This window comes from Mastomys coucha, unplaced genomic scaffold (assembly GCF_008632895.1).
Source record: "Mastomys coucha isolate ucsf_1 unplaced genomic scaffold, UCSF_Mcou_1 pScaffold18, whole genome shotgun sequence".
NCBI classification, from domain to species: domain Eukaryota; kingdom Metazoa; phylum Chordata; class Mammalia; order Rodentia; family Muridae; genus Mastomys; species Mastomys coucha.
Genome location: NW_022196900.1, coordinates 92,981,062 through 92,996,675, shown reverse-complemented (window position 1 = coordinate 92,996,675; position 15,614 = coordinate 92,981,062). Strand labels below are relative to the sequence as shown.

The 15,614-nt window shown below is 42.5% G+C and overlaps 1 protein-coding gene across 4 annotated transcripts in view; it reads left to right on the top strand.

The window, feature by feature from the left end:
- Positions 1-15,295, top strand: part of Kdm1a (lysine demethylase 1A) — a 52,668-nt gene extending 37,373 nt beyond the window's left edge. For 2 of the 4 annotated variants that reach the window (XM_031379110.1, XM_031379107.1), the window contains 11 exons: positions 4,241-4,383; positions 4,958-5,048; positions 6,255-6,389; positions 6,941-7,014; positions 7,539-7,650; positions 9,983-10,115; positions 10,935-11,122; positions 11,442-11,556; positions 13,251-13,378; positions 13,813-13,959; positions 14,805-15,295. In XM_031379110.1, the coding sequence (XP_031234970.1) occupies positions 4,241-4,383; positions 4,958-5,048; positions 6,255-6,389; positions 6,941-7,014; positions 7,539-7,650; positions 9,983-10,115; positions 10,935-11,122; positions 11,442-11,556; positions 13,251-13,378; positions 13,813-13,959; positions 14,805-14,990 (1,452 nt within the window). In that variant the 3' untranslated portion in view covers positions 14,991-15,295. Of the gene's footprint in view, positions 1-2,009; positions 2,022-4,240; positions 4,384-4,957; positions 5,049-6,254; positions 6,390-6,940; positions 7,015-7,538; positions 7,651-9,982; positions 10,116-10,934; positions 11,123-11,441; positions 11,557-13,250; positions 13,379-13,812; positions 13,960-14,804 lie in introns of all 4 variants that reach the window. The other 2 variants (XM_031379108.1, XM_031379109.1) reach the window with 2 other exon arrangements.
- Positions 15,296-15,614: the final 319 nt, after the last annotated feature.

Below are 15,614 nucleotides of genomic sequence, written 5' to 3'. Positions count from 1 at the left end.
AACCCTGTCTCAAAAAAAAAAGCAAAAAAATAAAAAAATAAAATAAAAAATGAGAGTCTAAGTTCTTCATGTACACAGCCTTAGTCAAAATTTACCCAGCACAGTGTCACAGTCCTGTAATTCCCAGCTACTTGGGAGGCTGAAGCAGGAAGATCATAATAACCCTGTTTCAAAAGAAAAAAGAAGTAACAACAAACACCACCTATTACATCGTTTTCCTATAGCAAGCATGGCCAGGTATAGAGCTGTGTGCATCCTTAAGCAAGCACCACCGGTGGCAGCCATAGCCTTCTCTCCTTTGTTGTTTTGAGACAGGGTTTCTCTGCGTAGCCCTGGCCATTCTGGAACTCACAAAGACTGAGTGAACCCCTGTCATCTTAGTATCACAAAGGAGGGAAGCAATTGGATGGTTCTGTTGTTAGTGCATTGAGAATTATTTTACCATGGTTAATAAGGCCAGCAGTTACTGAAAGTTACAGTTATCACCGGAAATGGAGGTGCACACCTTCAATCGGAGCACTTAGGAGGCAGGTACAGGTGGATCTTTGTGAGTTCAGGATAGCCAGGGTTACACAGAGAAACCGTGTTTGAAAAAAATCAAAAAAGGGAGGTTATGGCTATCACAGGTGGTGCTTGCTTAAGGACAGCTCCATACCTAGCCACTTTTTGCTAGGAAAAAAATGTAAATACGTGGTGTTTGTTGTTACTATTTATTTTTTGTGTATATGTGTACTTGTGTATATGTGTATGTCAGGTATGTATGGTGTTTGGGGGTGTAAATGTACATAAAGAGGTTGATGTCTCCCTCTTTCACTATGTCTTATTTTTGAGACAGGGTCTCTCATAGAACCTGGAGCTCACTGATTTAGCTGTTTGGCTGGCCAGCAAGCCCTTGGCTTCTTCTGTCCCTGCTTTGCCTGCATTGGATTATGTTTTTATGTGAATGCTGGGGATCTGAACTCAGTTGTATGGCGGGCACTTTACTGATTTAATTAAGCATCTTATTTTCCCAGTGCCTATTGTTAAACTATTAAAAGCATCATGACAATGACCCTTAAGGCATACCTCACCATTCTCTGTGGTCCTACATGGGCAACTAGAGTGTTGAGCTTAAGTGTTTGTTGGAGTTGGGGATGCATGATGATCCATCCTGCATGTCTAAAGTTTTCCTTTGGAGGAACATCTCTCTCCATAGTTATTTGTAGAAGTAATGGAGTCCAAAGATTTTTAACCAAAGGGAATGAAGTATTCAGAACCCTGATCATTTGGAAGTTCTTAGGTAGTCATTTACTAGTTCTTTAAATTATTGGCTATGTAAAACAGTGTGTCTGTAACTGGCCTTTTGGCAGTGGATTCAGTATTTAAATGCATTCAAAACACATCTGAGTTTCTCTTGACCGGTATAGGTTTGCCAGTGGACACCTGTGCTATTTACATTTCTGAATACTCCTTTCATTTACAGTTGAAATGTTAGAGTTAATGTAGAACAGCCCGACTTGCCCCGGTTACCCTGGCAACAGCAGCATTGCTGTAGTTGCTCAGCTGGGCAGACAGTGGTTGGGCCTGGTTGCTGACTGCCTCACATCCCTCATAAAGCTGAGCCTTGGGTCTAAGTGGTACCGGACATGCAGTCTTTCTCTGGTATCAAACGTGGCAGTGCTCCTTTGGTTTGAGTCTTATTTGTTTGGTTTTGTTGTTACTGTTCTGTGTTTTCTGTTTTTTAATTGAGTTTTGCTTTTGTTCCTCAGTGCTTTCTCACTCCCACCCCCGCCTGCCTTTGTTGAAGCCCCGACCCCTGGCCATTTCTATGCCTTGACTCTCCCATTTTGGTCTCTGTATAGTCTGTTCCTTATTTCTCCAGCGGTCGCAGCTTCTAAGCTAACAGAATGCTTCTGTCATGCTGTGTGTTTAAAGCCTTGATTTTACTGCTGTCATACAAAAGGAAACTTGACGTGGCTGTTGGGCTGTTATTTACAGTTTATTTCTCCCTCTGCTGCACTGATTAAAAGGACACTGTCAAGGTATTTTTTCATAATTTTTCAAATCATTTTCTTCACTGTTTACAGTAACCCATTAAAAGCTTAACACTTAAATCCTTTCCTTTCAACGATCCTCTCCATCACACATTCACACTGGTTTGTTGTTGTACAGTTGCGCCTATATGTTGGGCTGGTGCTGTTTGAGTTTTTGTCATTGAAAGCGCATGTAAAACATCGGTTTTGTTTTGTTTTGTTTTTTGGTGGGGAGTGTGGATGGGAAAGGGGGAAGTGTAATGAATCAAGCAGGCTGCTCAGAAAATAGAGGGAAGAAACAAAGGTCAATTTGGTCCCTCTAACCTTGACAGTGTCCCTTTAAATATTTCTCTACCACACACCCTAGACCCAGTTACTGAACCAGAGTGCTGGGTGTTTCTCAGTATGAACTCTTTTATGTGACTGTCACCCTAACCACAAAGATTAAAGCTTGTCTGAAGTAAGCCATCCAGTTGGCACTGGAAGAGCTTTAATCTGTCCCATTTGCGTTCTTGTGTTTTGGCACATTCTGCCCCATGGTAGAGGCATATGTGGTTTAGTGTAGTTTCTCTTGCTAGCGCATCCTCTTGTGAGGTATTTTAGAAACCTACATAGAAACACTCCAGGAAAGCAGTCTTGCTGGTAACATTGCGCAGCCTTGTAGATGTTTATATTGAAACGTGACTGTCTCCCTTTGGAAAGAGAGCTCAGTGTAGAGTGCTAGAGCCCTCTTCTATAGCACCATCGCAGGCTTGCACTAGAAACAGCAAGTTCCTGGCAGAATTTCACTTTAAGTTACTGTATACATGGCCATCACATCTTTGAGAAAAAGTGACTGATGAGACGGTGAATGAAATTGATGACGAGGGTCTCTGAACAACTGATAGTTGTGGTCAGGGCAAGCAGGACCATCAGCAAGAGCTCTTCTTTCACTGTGGGAATGGGTCAGCAGGTACTCTGACCTACCAGCTCCTGAGACCACAGTAATGCATAAATGGCACCACGCACTGAAGCCTGGTTCTCTATATCGTTTTTCTACACAAACGAGATTACTGGAGTTTAGATTTCCTTTAGGCTGGGAGTAGCTAATTGTCTGTGAGAGCCGCCTCTCTCCTTGAGGCGTTGAGCATGGCTATCACTTGTATCTGTTGTGTTCACAGATCCAAAGCACAGATGCTTTGGCGCTCTCCCCTCTCTTTTATAAAAAGTCACCCTTTTTTGATAGCTCATCTGTCTTTGCCATAGAGTGGCCCATCTCATGGGATGGTATAGTTAGTGCTTGCAAGTATAAAATTGAAGGGTTTTCATTGAGAGGTAGCCTCTTAATATAGTGATCTTACCAGAAGTCACATCCTACCAAACACGTCATTCAGGCTTGGTATCTACTAGAGCCTATTTATTTTGCTTTGTTTTCTTGTTCCCTATTTTAGGTTGCTTGCAAAGTGAAGTCTGTATTTTAAATGTCATTTCTTAGATATGCTTTGGTGTCTTGCTGTAGCCATAACTGCAGCAGTGGGGCTGCAGATAGGGTCCGGTGGGACAAGCTAAGATGTAGCCGAGGAACGGTATTAATGACCTAATGCTGTCACAGAGTCTGTAGAATGGTCTAGGTCAGCTAGGGGACTGCTTTGCAGTATGTTTCCTTCCTCTGCCACAGCAAGGCGCCAGACCTTGCGGTGACTGAACTGCTCATAGTCTGAGACCTTTGACACTGAACTCTGAGGATCCACTATTAATTACTATGTAAAGGTATGGTCATGATGTGTTATTGTCAGCTCCATGAATTTTACTTCTTTATTTTCTACTGTCCTTTGAAATTCTTTCATCTTTGAGCAAGTAACTTGAGGTTCTTCTTTTCCCATTTTGCTCTTATTCTTTAAGGCTCTGGAACTTCTCTAGTGTGTCCTTTGCATGTCAGCTTAGCTTAGCTCAGTGTACCTTGCGCTTTGTGTAACTTCAGCTAGTGACAGCACAGGTCTTCTAGCTCTTACTGTAGTCCCAGAGTCTGAGCTCTGAGCAAACAAGTGGGAGAGGAAATATTTCAGGCCTGAAACATTTCATATCTCATTTAAATGGACTTACCACTTCATAGAAAAAGTCAAATCATTGTCCTCAAAGGTTTTCCTTTGAAATGCATATTTTGGCCTCTAAACTGAAGAACATTTTGTGTTCATGGATGGCTGCTTACAGTCTTACAAGGACCAACTCTGCTATATTCACATTTGCAGGTTCCAAAAGAGAAAGACGAAATGGTAGAGCAAGAATTTAACCGGTTGCTAGAAGCCACTTCTTACCTTAGTCATCAGTTAGACTTCAACGTCCTCAATAATAAACCTGTATCCCTTGGCCAGGCATTGGAGGTTGTCATTCAGTAAGTACTTTGAAACTATTTATTGCATAGTAAGTTCCATTGACAGATTGCTGTTTATGTCTTACTTGACCTAAGTTTTACATATTTTCACGTGAAGTTTTAAGTTCCCAAATCAGGGCTAGAGAGATGGCTCACTGGTTAAAGAGTACCGGCTGCTCTTCCAGAGGACCTGAGTTCAGTTCTGAGCATTCCTATAGCCACTCACAACGTCTGTCAGTGTAGTAGCAGAAGGTCTGACACTCCCTTGCCACTCCCTGAAGAAATTGCATGCATACAGTGCATAGACAAGACAGGCGAACACTCAAAACTAAATCAATTTTTAAAAGGAGATGAATTTCAAAGTAACACATTTTAAAAATTATAGACTCCCCAAGGCTGCTTTCTAACATGTGCTAGTTCTAAAGTGTGCCACCATAGTGCATGTTATTTATCTTATAGGCTAGGTAACAAATACAATGAGCTGACTTCCTTGTTTGAATATTAGCCATTCACTGGGCTTGGACCCTTGGATTTTTGCCTGGGTCCCAGTTTTGTGCTCTACAGCTGGACCGTACATCCGTGTTGTCTCTTACAGGCTACAAGAAAAGCATGTGAAAGATGAGCAGATTGAACACTGGAAGAAGATAGTGAAGACTCAGGAGGAATTGAAAGAGCTTCTCAATAAGGTAGAACTCTGCAGTCACTGTTTGCATAGCACCCCCAAAAAACTAAAATAAGGGGATTCCTTTAACTTAGAAATGCTAAAGGCCTTTTTGGAGTTTGACCTCCGTGGCCGGAGCAGCCTGGGTCTCCTTAGCCTTCTTCCTAACTGCAGTTGGTTGGTACCGACTCTGCTGAGGTCTGGGTTCGAGCACGATGAGCTGAGGCAGGCCAGTTACTCACTGAAGACGATGACCAAGTCAGGCCATTCATTGCCATAATTATCTCTAACATGCCAACATTTCCACCTCCTTTCCCTAACCGAGGACTCTGTCACCACCAAGTTTCAGGTTCTAGATGATTCAAATATAGTTATATTTTCCTTTTATACTACCAACTGCAAAAGACATCAGCTTAGGGAGAGATGGTTCCTCACCTGCGGTCAGGGCCGGCCCTCTTGGAACTCCAGCCCAGCTCTATACGGACTGTGGCAATGATTGAGGAGTGGCTGGAGAGCTGCCAGTTGGTCGACATCTGTGGGCCAGGTTTCAATACCCTGTTGATAACTGAAAAACTAACATTAGGAATGATTGCATAAGGTTCCTTTTGTGGTGATCTGACCTTTTACATGTTTAACAAAGCTGGGCATGGTGGTGAACCTGTGAGATTCCAACCCCCAGGAGGCTAAAGCAAGAGGGATTGTGAGGTTAACATCTAGGCTACATAGTGAGACCTTGTCTCAAAGCAAAGCAGTGATAGCTGCTTTCCCAAAATAAATTTAAATTGATGGTAGGTTGTTTCACATATTTATTTAAGTAGAATATTCATTTCCCTCTCTATTGTTTTGGAAGACAGGAATCCATCTTAGTTACCTGGTAGTATTATGGAAACCTCTGTGAAACTCTCTTTCCCAAATGGCATGGCAGAGAACAGGTATTCAGAATTTCCGCTGGGCAGTGGTGGCGCACGCCTTTAATCCTAGCACTTGGGAGGCAGAGGCAGGCGGATTTCTGAGTTTGAGGCCAGCCTGGTCTACAGAGTGAGTTCCAGGACAGCCAGGGCTACACAGAGAAACCCTGTCTTGAAAACAAAACAAAAAGCAAAACAAAACAAAGATAATTTCCAAGAATCTTTCACAGCAGTGTATTGGAAGAGCCATTGTGAAGGGTATGTTATTTGGGAATGAATTGCATTGTTATCTAGCATAAAAATGTTTTACTTTTCCATTTTAGATGGTAAATTTGAAGGAGAAAATTAAAGAGCTCCATCAGCAATACAAAGAAGCTTCAGAAGTGAAACCGCCCAGAGATATCACAGCAGAGTTCCTAGTGAAAAGCAAGCACAGGGATCTGACTGCCCTCTGCAAGGTCAGTGCCATCCTGCCCTGAAAATTCGTGTAGAGGTGAGAAGCCTGAGCTGAGCCGCAGCCAGTGGCAAGTGTCTGCTGTAAGGAAAGGGTTTGGTGCCAGAAGAATGTTTCCTACAGAGTTCTTATCCTGACAGTTGAGAATGGAAGTGCATGTGAAGTCTGAAGTCAGACTGTGGTTTAGAGAACTCACTTGGTGTCCTTGGTCACCTTGTCTGTGGCATGGTATTAGTCATACATAGCTAGGAGAGTCCTTGTGAAGCTGTTTCCAAGGAGTCCATCCTAAGGCCACTGAGGTGCTGAGAGCATGGCAGCTGCTTGCCCTACATCCTTGTTTGGAACTCACTGCTAGTGCTTTTACCATTTTTCCTCCTGTTCCATTTTATCCCAGATTCATAGCTTGTTTCCAGGATAAAAAAAACTCCAGCCTTAAATTGAATCACACTTTATAAGCATGAGCTGAGCAGGAAGTGTGTTACGTATAAATTAGGTAAATTATCTATTTAAGATTAAACCACATTCATTTATTTTTTTTTATATAATTTCTGTCAGGAATATGATGAATTAGCTGAAACACAAGGGAAGCTAGAAGAAAAACTTCAAGAATTGGAAGCCAATCCCCCAAGGTAAGGAAAGAAACTCAGACATTAAGAATTTGAGCTTTGCTCTCCTTGTGTTCAGTTTGGAAGATAATAAAACAATGAGCCTTTTCTTTCATGATCATATTGAGTTGTGTGATGAATGGGAAGTCTGTGTGGACATGGGGCTGCGGCTCAGGTTTGTTTTTCCAACTCCTTCATGTTAGTGTCAGGATATTGTATCTACAGCTAGCCCTTCTCCACAAGTCCTGCTATTGAGATGAAGTTGTCCTAGGTGGAAATTGTCTTTTGTGATGTATGAAGACTTAGTATGAGGGAATTTTTTCAGACAAAGGTGATCCCCCGCTGTAATTTGCTAAGTCAAGCTTGACCTTGCTCTCTAGAAGTCAGGGACAGAGTAGTTTAATAACAGGTGAGAACCTGTTAAGGCACAGTCTGCACCCCAGCTTAAGGTCCAGACTGGCTGAGACCATCCATGGAGCTCATGAGACTAGCAGTGATGTCTTTTGTGTTTTTGTTAACCCTGTGCTCACTAATTTTTTTTTTTTCAGTGATGTATATCTCTCTTCAAGAGACAGACAAATACTTGACTGGCATTTTGCAAATCTTGAATTTGCCAACGCCACACCTCTCTCGACCCTCTCTCTTAAACATTGGGATCAGGTAGGATTTCTTCATTGAGTTGAACATACTTGAGGACTGTGTGTGTGTGTATGCGGGTGCACGCACGCGCACCACTGCTTTCGTGTCTCTGTATTTTAAAAGCTTCAGGAGATGGCATTTGCTTACAGTGAAATCTATACATCTTAAGCAATCAGCTTGATGATTTGCCAAGCTTGCTTTATAATGAATGAGCTGCCACCACAATTAGGATCTAGAGCATTTCACTCTGATGTCACGGTGCACTCCTGTCATCCCAGTGCTTTGGAGGCTGGGCAGAAAAAAATTAATGAGTTCAAGGTCAGTATGGCCTACACAGTGAAGGTATTGTCTCTTTAAAAACTAAACTATACAGAATATTTACATTATCCTGAATTTTCTTCTGCCCTTTGCAATTAATTGCTCTGCCAATCCTGCTTCAGCTTGTCTTGTAGTTTTATTATAAGTTGTCTTCATGAATGAGTTCACTTACCATGATGTAGTTTATCCCTTTATTACAGCTCTATTGTAGAGATAAACATAAGTTGTTAATTTATTACTGGCTCACTGATGGGTGTGTGTGTGTGTGTGTGTGTGTGTGTGTGTGTGTGTGTGTGTGTGTGTTGTGGTAATATCAGTAAAGTTGCTCTGAATATTATTTTTATCAGATAAAAATATAAGAGTGGAGCTGAGCATGGTGGCTCGTGCCTTTTATTCTAGCACTTGCACTTTAGGCAGAGGCAGGTGGATTTCTGAATTCATAGCCAACCTGGTAGATATAATGAGTTCCAGGACAGCCAGAGCTATACAGTGAGACCCTGAGTCTGACTGCTCTCCCACCCCTCCAAATGGAATTGCTAAGATCTTACAGAAAGTTTCTGGCTCTGGTGGTATAGGGATCAGGTTCAGGGGTATCGATCAGGTAATTGCTCTGCCACTGCACCTCCAGCCGTTTTTAACCATGAATTAACTTCTGAACTGCATACCAGATGACCTTTTAAGTCAGTGACAAGCCATGTGTTTCACATCCTCAGAGATACTCAGTGTCAAACCTGGAGGGTCCACCATTCCAGTGACTCTCTCAGGCCAGCACCTTCATGTCTCTTCTTTCAGTGAAAGTCTGGTTGTCGCCGGGCAGTGGTGGCGCACGCCTTTAATCTCCCAGCACTTGGGAGGCAGAGGCAGGCGGATTTCTGAGTTCAAGGCCAGCCTGGTCTACAGAGTGAGTTCCAGGACGGCCAGGGCTACACAGAGAAACCCTGTCTCGGAAAACCAAAAAAAGAAAGAAAGTCTGGTTGTCTCTTAAGTTGGAAGAGCTCACTTGTCAGATACATAGTTTACAATATTGTCTTCTAGTGTTTGACTTGTCTGTTTTTGTTACTGGCTCTACACTTGACCCTAGGGCCTCAAGTGCATGCAGTGCTTTATCAGTTACCCCTCTAGCTCTATCTGTACTTTTTACATTCTGAAAAATTGTCATCTCACCTGAGCTTATCTTTGCTGCTAGATCAGTTTTAACATCTAATTACTAAAACTTATGACCTCCCCACCCCACCCCCCAAGTTTCTAGACCATTGGGATATGCTTAGCTTCCAGGTCAGACCTTGGCTTGATAACTTTGAGTGTCCAGAGCTTCTTTACGCCTCCGGGCTGCCTTTACCTACTGGACCAACTAGTTTTGGAAATCTTCCTCAGCTTTAGTCTGTCAATTTAAGGACGAAAAGTGGATTTTGCTCTTAAGTAAAAATGTAATTATGGCAGTGAATCTGATGTCTTGCATATCTATAATGCTGTAAGGAGATGAATATATATATCTATCTCGCTTTGTGCTTCTCATCACTGGTCTCCATCCCGCCCCATATGGGATGGATGGGATGGTCTATACGGCCATATGGGACTATGCTAGTGACTATCTAGGGACAAAAGAAGCTGCTTCCTGGAGAATAGGAACTAGATCAGCCAGTGTACCCCACCCCACCCCCTTGAGTAATTAAACTTTTGAATACTGAGTTAACTGTTTGTGGTCTTAAAATACTGTTTGTGGCTGGAAAGGTGGATCAGTACTTAAGCACATTGGCTGCTCTTGCAGAGGATCTGGGTTTGAATGCCCGAACCAACATGGCAGTTGTCGCTAATTCTGGTCCCAGAGTATCCAACACCCTCTTCTGGCTTCTACAGACATTGCATACATATAGCATATAATAAACATGCGGGAAAACACCCATACACAAAAATTTTTTAAAATTGATGTGTACAAGCTTGTGCTCTTTAACATTGTCCTATAGAACTCAGTGCAAATGGCATGGTGTAAGTTATAGTTGAAGATGTAACAGCAGGCCTTTCTTCACCTTGTTAGGACGATGACTTTGAGTTTACTGGAAGCCACCTGACAGTAAGGAATGGCTACTCCTGTGTGCCTGTGGCTTTAGCTGAAGGCTTGGACATTAAACTGAACACAGCAGTGCGGCAGGTTCGCTACACAGCCTCAGGTATGTGCCTTCTCTAGAGGAAGGTAGAGCACCTTCCCTGAAACAGGACTAATTTTTACCTTTATCTATTTCTGGTAATTTGTTTGCATGATTCATGAGTGTACACTTTGTAGATACCTTTTTCAATCAGGTGGCAAAGTGACAGAAACCATAATAATATCTTCATTCTGTGTCCACAGAAAGTGGGTGTAGCTTAGCTATACTTATGATGTGCCATGTTTTCAAAAAAACTCAATTATATTTAGTGAATTCATCAAAAAAGATATATGCATATCTTTTGTATGCATATGCATAAACATTCATGCAACTACATATGTGCATATATATACACATACACACATACATTAGAGAGAGAGATAGATATATACACATACACACACATATATAGTTGTATTGAGTGTTCATATAAAACTAGGGCTCCTCAGCCAGGTGCTTGTTGGTGCTCATTCTTAAGGAGTTTATTCTGATGTTACTCTTATTAATCTGTATTCCTATTTTTAAAAACATATTAGGTAAAATAATAATTTTAATATCAACTTAGCGATCAAACTAAGCATTACAGTGTATCTACAGTTTGAGGCTTTGTATCAGTCTTCAAGCTGTCATCCTTATGAGCAGGTAAGCCCTTTACTCCAGTGATGATGGATGGTGTAGGATTATCTAGTGTGAGGGTTTAAAGCCTGGCAGCCTTGGGTGCACCTCTTCTGTTTTCCTTGTCTGAAAGTGAAGGAACTAGCATGTTGAGCCTGGTGGCTGTCATATTCAGTTACCTCACTAGTGCTGTTCTTGTTGTCATGAAAGTTTTCCCACTTTCTCTAGGATGTGAAGTGATTGCTGTGAACACACGCTCCACAAGTCAAACCTTTATTTATAAGTGTGATGCAGTTCTCTGTACCCTTCCTTTGGGAGTGTTGAAGCAACAGCCACCAGCTGTTCAGTTTGTGCCACCTCTTCCTGAGTGGAAAACATCTGCAGTCCAAAGGATGGGATTTGGCAACCTTAACAAGGTGCTGTGCTTTCCTCTCCTGTCGCTAGCCTAGTGTTTGGCATCAATGAAGAATGGGCTCTGCATGTAGCCATGTTTGCCCGTTCCCTCAGCTGTCTGATTCCAGGCCTGAGGCCTGGCAGTGCCTGGTCGTATTATATAATAATATTCAAGCACATTTAATCTTTTTTGTAACCCCAAGCCTACTTGGGATTCTCCTTTTGTATCAGAAGTAGATAGGAGTGGCTAAGCAGTCGTAGAAGTATGACTTGAAAGGGACAGGGATGCTTACAGAAAGCATTTGCTCCGAGGCCAGCTGATATTCTCCCTTCCTGTGCTAGGTGGTGCTATGCTTTGACCGTGTGTTCTGGGATCCAAGTGTCAATTTGTTCGGGCACGTTGGCAGTACAACTGCTAGCAGGGGCGAGCTCTTCCTCTTCTGGAACCTATATAAAGGTAACTGTTTGCTGTTTTATTTTTTCAGACTCTTACAGAAACAGAGAATTAGGAATATTTAAAGTTTTCTCATACAGACATGCCTAATATTTTCTATGAACTTAATAAGCAAGTCCTAAAAAACACTTTAGAGTGTTTTGAAGAAAGCATGTAAAGAACGTACTACTTCTGAGAATTAGATCCAGTTTGCCCATAGCCTCAGATCACTTCCTTAAAATGTGTTTATGTCCCTATCTCCTGTCCTATTACTTTATTTTATAATCAGTTGATTAACTAGTACATTTAATTCCCTCTTCCGAGAGAGTGAAGAGCAGGTGTACAGTATGAACAGAGTGAGGAGCAGGTGTACAGTATGAACAGAGTGAGGAGCAGGTGTACAGTATGAACAGAGTGAGGAGCAGGTGTACAGTATGAACAGAGTGAGGAGCAGGTGTACAGTATGAACAGAGTGAGGAGCAGGTGTACAGTATGAACAGAGTGAGGAGCAGGTGTACAGTATGAACAGAGTGAGGAGCAGGTGTACAGTATGAACAGAGTGAGGAGCAGGTGTACAGTATGAACAGAGTGAAGAGCAGGTGTAGGCCACTGCTTAGCAGCACAGACGTGTTTCTGACCTGTCACTCAGTGCTTGGTGAAGAGGCATTCATACACTGAGGGGCACCATGCTTTTCCCTAGTTACATCCAAGCCATCTGGTCCTGTCAGTGCCAGTATCATGGAATACCTTCCACGCTCCCTTAGCATTTCTTACCCACCATCACCCATGTCCTTGACTAGGCCATTGTCACCTCCTGTAACAGCTGTTAATCATGACTGGTATCCCTGTTTGTTGATTGCTAATGGGAAAGGAGGATTTCTTACCAAGGATTTACTGAGGCCCTTCCCTCCTTCCTTCCCTGTCAATCCTCCCTCCCAGCTCTAAGAACTTGGAACTGTATTCAAATCCTGGTTGCTTTGTTGCTCAGAGCTTCAGTGTCTATTCCTTCTCTTTTCACTGTCTGGCTAGTTTTGCTTGGCCTTCACAGCTTGAGCTGAATGTATATATTGAGGGCATACATTTCTGTTGGGTAGAATCTGAATTAAACCTCTATATTTTATTCTCTTTACATTGCCTTGTTTCATGATTCTGTTCCCATATGGTTATTTTTTTTTTCTTCAAAGATTTATTTATTATTACAAGTAAGTACACTGTAGCTGTCTTCAGACACCCCAGAAGAAGGCATCAGATCTCATTATGGATGGTTGTGAGCCACCATGTGGTTGCTGGGATCTGAACTCAGGGCCTTCGGAAGAGCAGTCAGTTCTCTTAACCACTGAGCCATCTCACCAGCGCCCCCCCATATGGTTATTTACCTGTTAACTGTAGTATAGTTTGTATTTTTCACACCCACAGGAACTAGGTAGCCCCAGGGTTGTCATGCAGTTTTATTATATACTCACCAAATGGATGACTGCAGGTAGTAATCGATAGATATGAAGAGTCGGAACTAGGTAAAAAGGATGTTGCTTGCCATTGCTGTGGAGCCACCTTAAGTGGTCAGGACTAAAATTCTATATAGGAAGTCATAGGTGGTGAAAGCCCATTGGTCAGTTTCTAGGGACCGAGTTGAGAACAATAGTTTCCAGCTTTGTGTGTTATGTGGCCTATTCACTTTGTTCTTTTAAGAAAATCCTGGAATTGTTCTGTTTCCCCAGCTCCAATACTATTGGCCCTGGTAGCAGGAGAAGCTGCTGGCATTATGGAGAACATTAGTGATGATGTGATTGTTGGCCGGTGTCTGGCCATTCTCAAAGGGATTTTTGGCAGCAGTGCAGTACCACAGGTATGGGAGTGAGTGGACAAGTAGGGATTCAGCTGACAACTAGGGTCTGGCTTAGTTGCAGTTTGCAGCTTAAGTTCTTGATCAGGACATTCCATGCCAGGATGAAGATACGTGCTGAGTGGACATAAATTTTAATGTGTGAAACTAAAGTATTCAGAATACTCTAGGACATGACCCAGAGAACTGAAGCTGCTAGCTTTGATTCTCTTTTGTATGTGGGGTTATATCACAAGTAGCTTAATACACTGGGAATACATTGGGAAGTCTTAAGAGAATTTCTTGGTAGCTTATTTTTCAGGCCAATTGCAATACTTTTAGTCCCCTATTAGATTTATGAAAGAGTGAGCAATATGGTTCTTCTTACCTAGTTTTCAGAGATGGCTGATTTGTCCTGGTATCAGTAATGACTAACTCACATCTCTCCCTTTATGTAGCCCAAGGAAACTGTGGTGTCTCGTTGGCGGGCTGATCCCTGGGCCCGGGGCTCCTATTCTTATGTGGCTGCAGGATCTTCTGGAAATGACTATGATTTAATGGCTCAGCCAATCACTCCTGGCCCCTCAATTCCAGGTGCCCCACAGGTAAGAAACTAGGAATCTCTGTCTGAGCCTATTTGGGGAAAGACCAGAAGCTCAGGGCAGAAGCTACATCTGACAGTTTTAGATTTTTACTTATTCTATCCTTAGCTACTTTTGGAATGAAGTATTATTTCTCATACATGAGCTTTTGTAAATGTAAGCTAGATTCAAAATGAAGGAAAGAATCTAGAGTATATGCAAAGTCAGTAAGTTTTCTTGCTCAGTTTTCCCCCTTTTAAAAAGTCCTATTTAGATTAGGGGATTAGAAAAACAGCTAAGCATTTAAGATTGACTGCTAATCTTCCAGAAGACCTGAGTTCAGTCCCCAGCACCTATACTGGAATGGTTTTTTTCAGCCTCTTGGAACTACAGCTTCAGGGGATCTGACATCTTCTAAGCATACAAACTTTTTTAGGCCTTATTTTAATCGTACTTAATTTTATGGCAGCTTGTCCGGTTGTAAAGGTCCAAGTTACTAGGGCTTTGTAGGTTGTAGGACCTGCTCTTATGTAGACTATGGTAGACCTTGTTACAATGTTTTCAATATCACAACCCCAAGGATTGGAACCTGCTCTCAACTAGAAAGTCAGACATATTCCTGAGCCTAAGAAGGCTCTCCTGTCTGTGGTTCAGAGTTTAGGATGCTTTGTCAATCTTAGCCAGCAGGTACTACATGAGAGAAAACTAGAATATTGAGCATCAGTAAACTGATCAAAAGACACTTTGGTAAACTGATAAACTAGTGATGGAAGCAGATTGGTGTTCAAAAGTCAACAGGAATTTAGCAATTCAAACACAATAAAGTGATGTTTGCAGCTTGGTGACCCCCCTCCCTCTTTCCCCACTAGCCAATTCCAAGACTCTTCTTTGCTGGAGAACATACAATCCGGAACTACCCGGCCACAGTCCATGGTGCTCTGCTGAGTGGGCTTCGAGAAGCAGGAAGGATTGCCGACCAGTTTTTGGGAGCCATGTACACTTTGCCTCGTCAGGCCACACCAGGTGTCCCTGCACAGCAGTCCCCGAGTATGTGAGACAGAGGGTTCTGAAAAAAGAGGGCCAGTGGGCATGTCATCTGCCGTGTAGGCAAGCTCTTCTTGAAATACTAGATCCTACTGAGGAAGTCCATGTCACATCAGCTGCTGGGACTCCTAGTTTGACAGCAGAGGCTGGCTCCTTTGGCTGACAGCACAGAGAAGAACTTACCCATTGATTTGGACGTGCAGCTCCTTAAAGACTGAGTGAGAAGCAAGTGGTGTGAGATAACCTCGTAGTCTATTGGTATGTTTTTTTTTTAATATATTTTGAGAATAAAACTTGAAAATAATTTTATATGAAACTTTATTTTTAGTTGTGTGTGTGTGTGTATGTCTGTGTTGGTATGCACACTTAAGTGGGTACCTATGGAGGCCAGCAGCATTGGATCTCCTAGAGCTGATCACTGGTTCTAAACCATCCAGTATAGGTGTTGGGAGCCAAACTCAGGTCCTCTGCAGGAATAGTGTTTTTTTAACCATTGGGCCATCTCTCTAACCTCATATAAAGCTAATTTGATGTTTTGGACTGAAGTTGTATATACACAGTACACAGTGTTGTTCCCTCGGGCAATCCTGCCTCTGACAATAGCTTGTCTGTGTGAGGAGGGTGCAGGGCTCTCC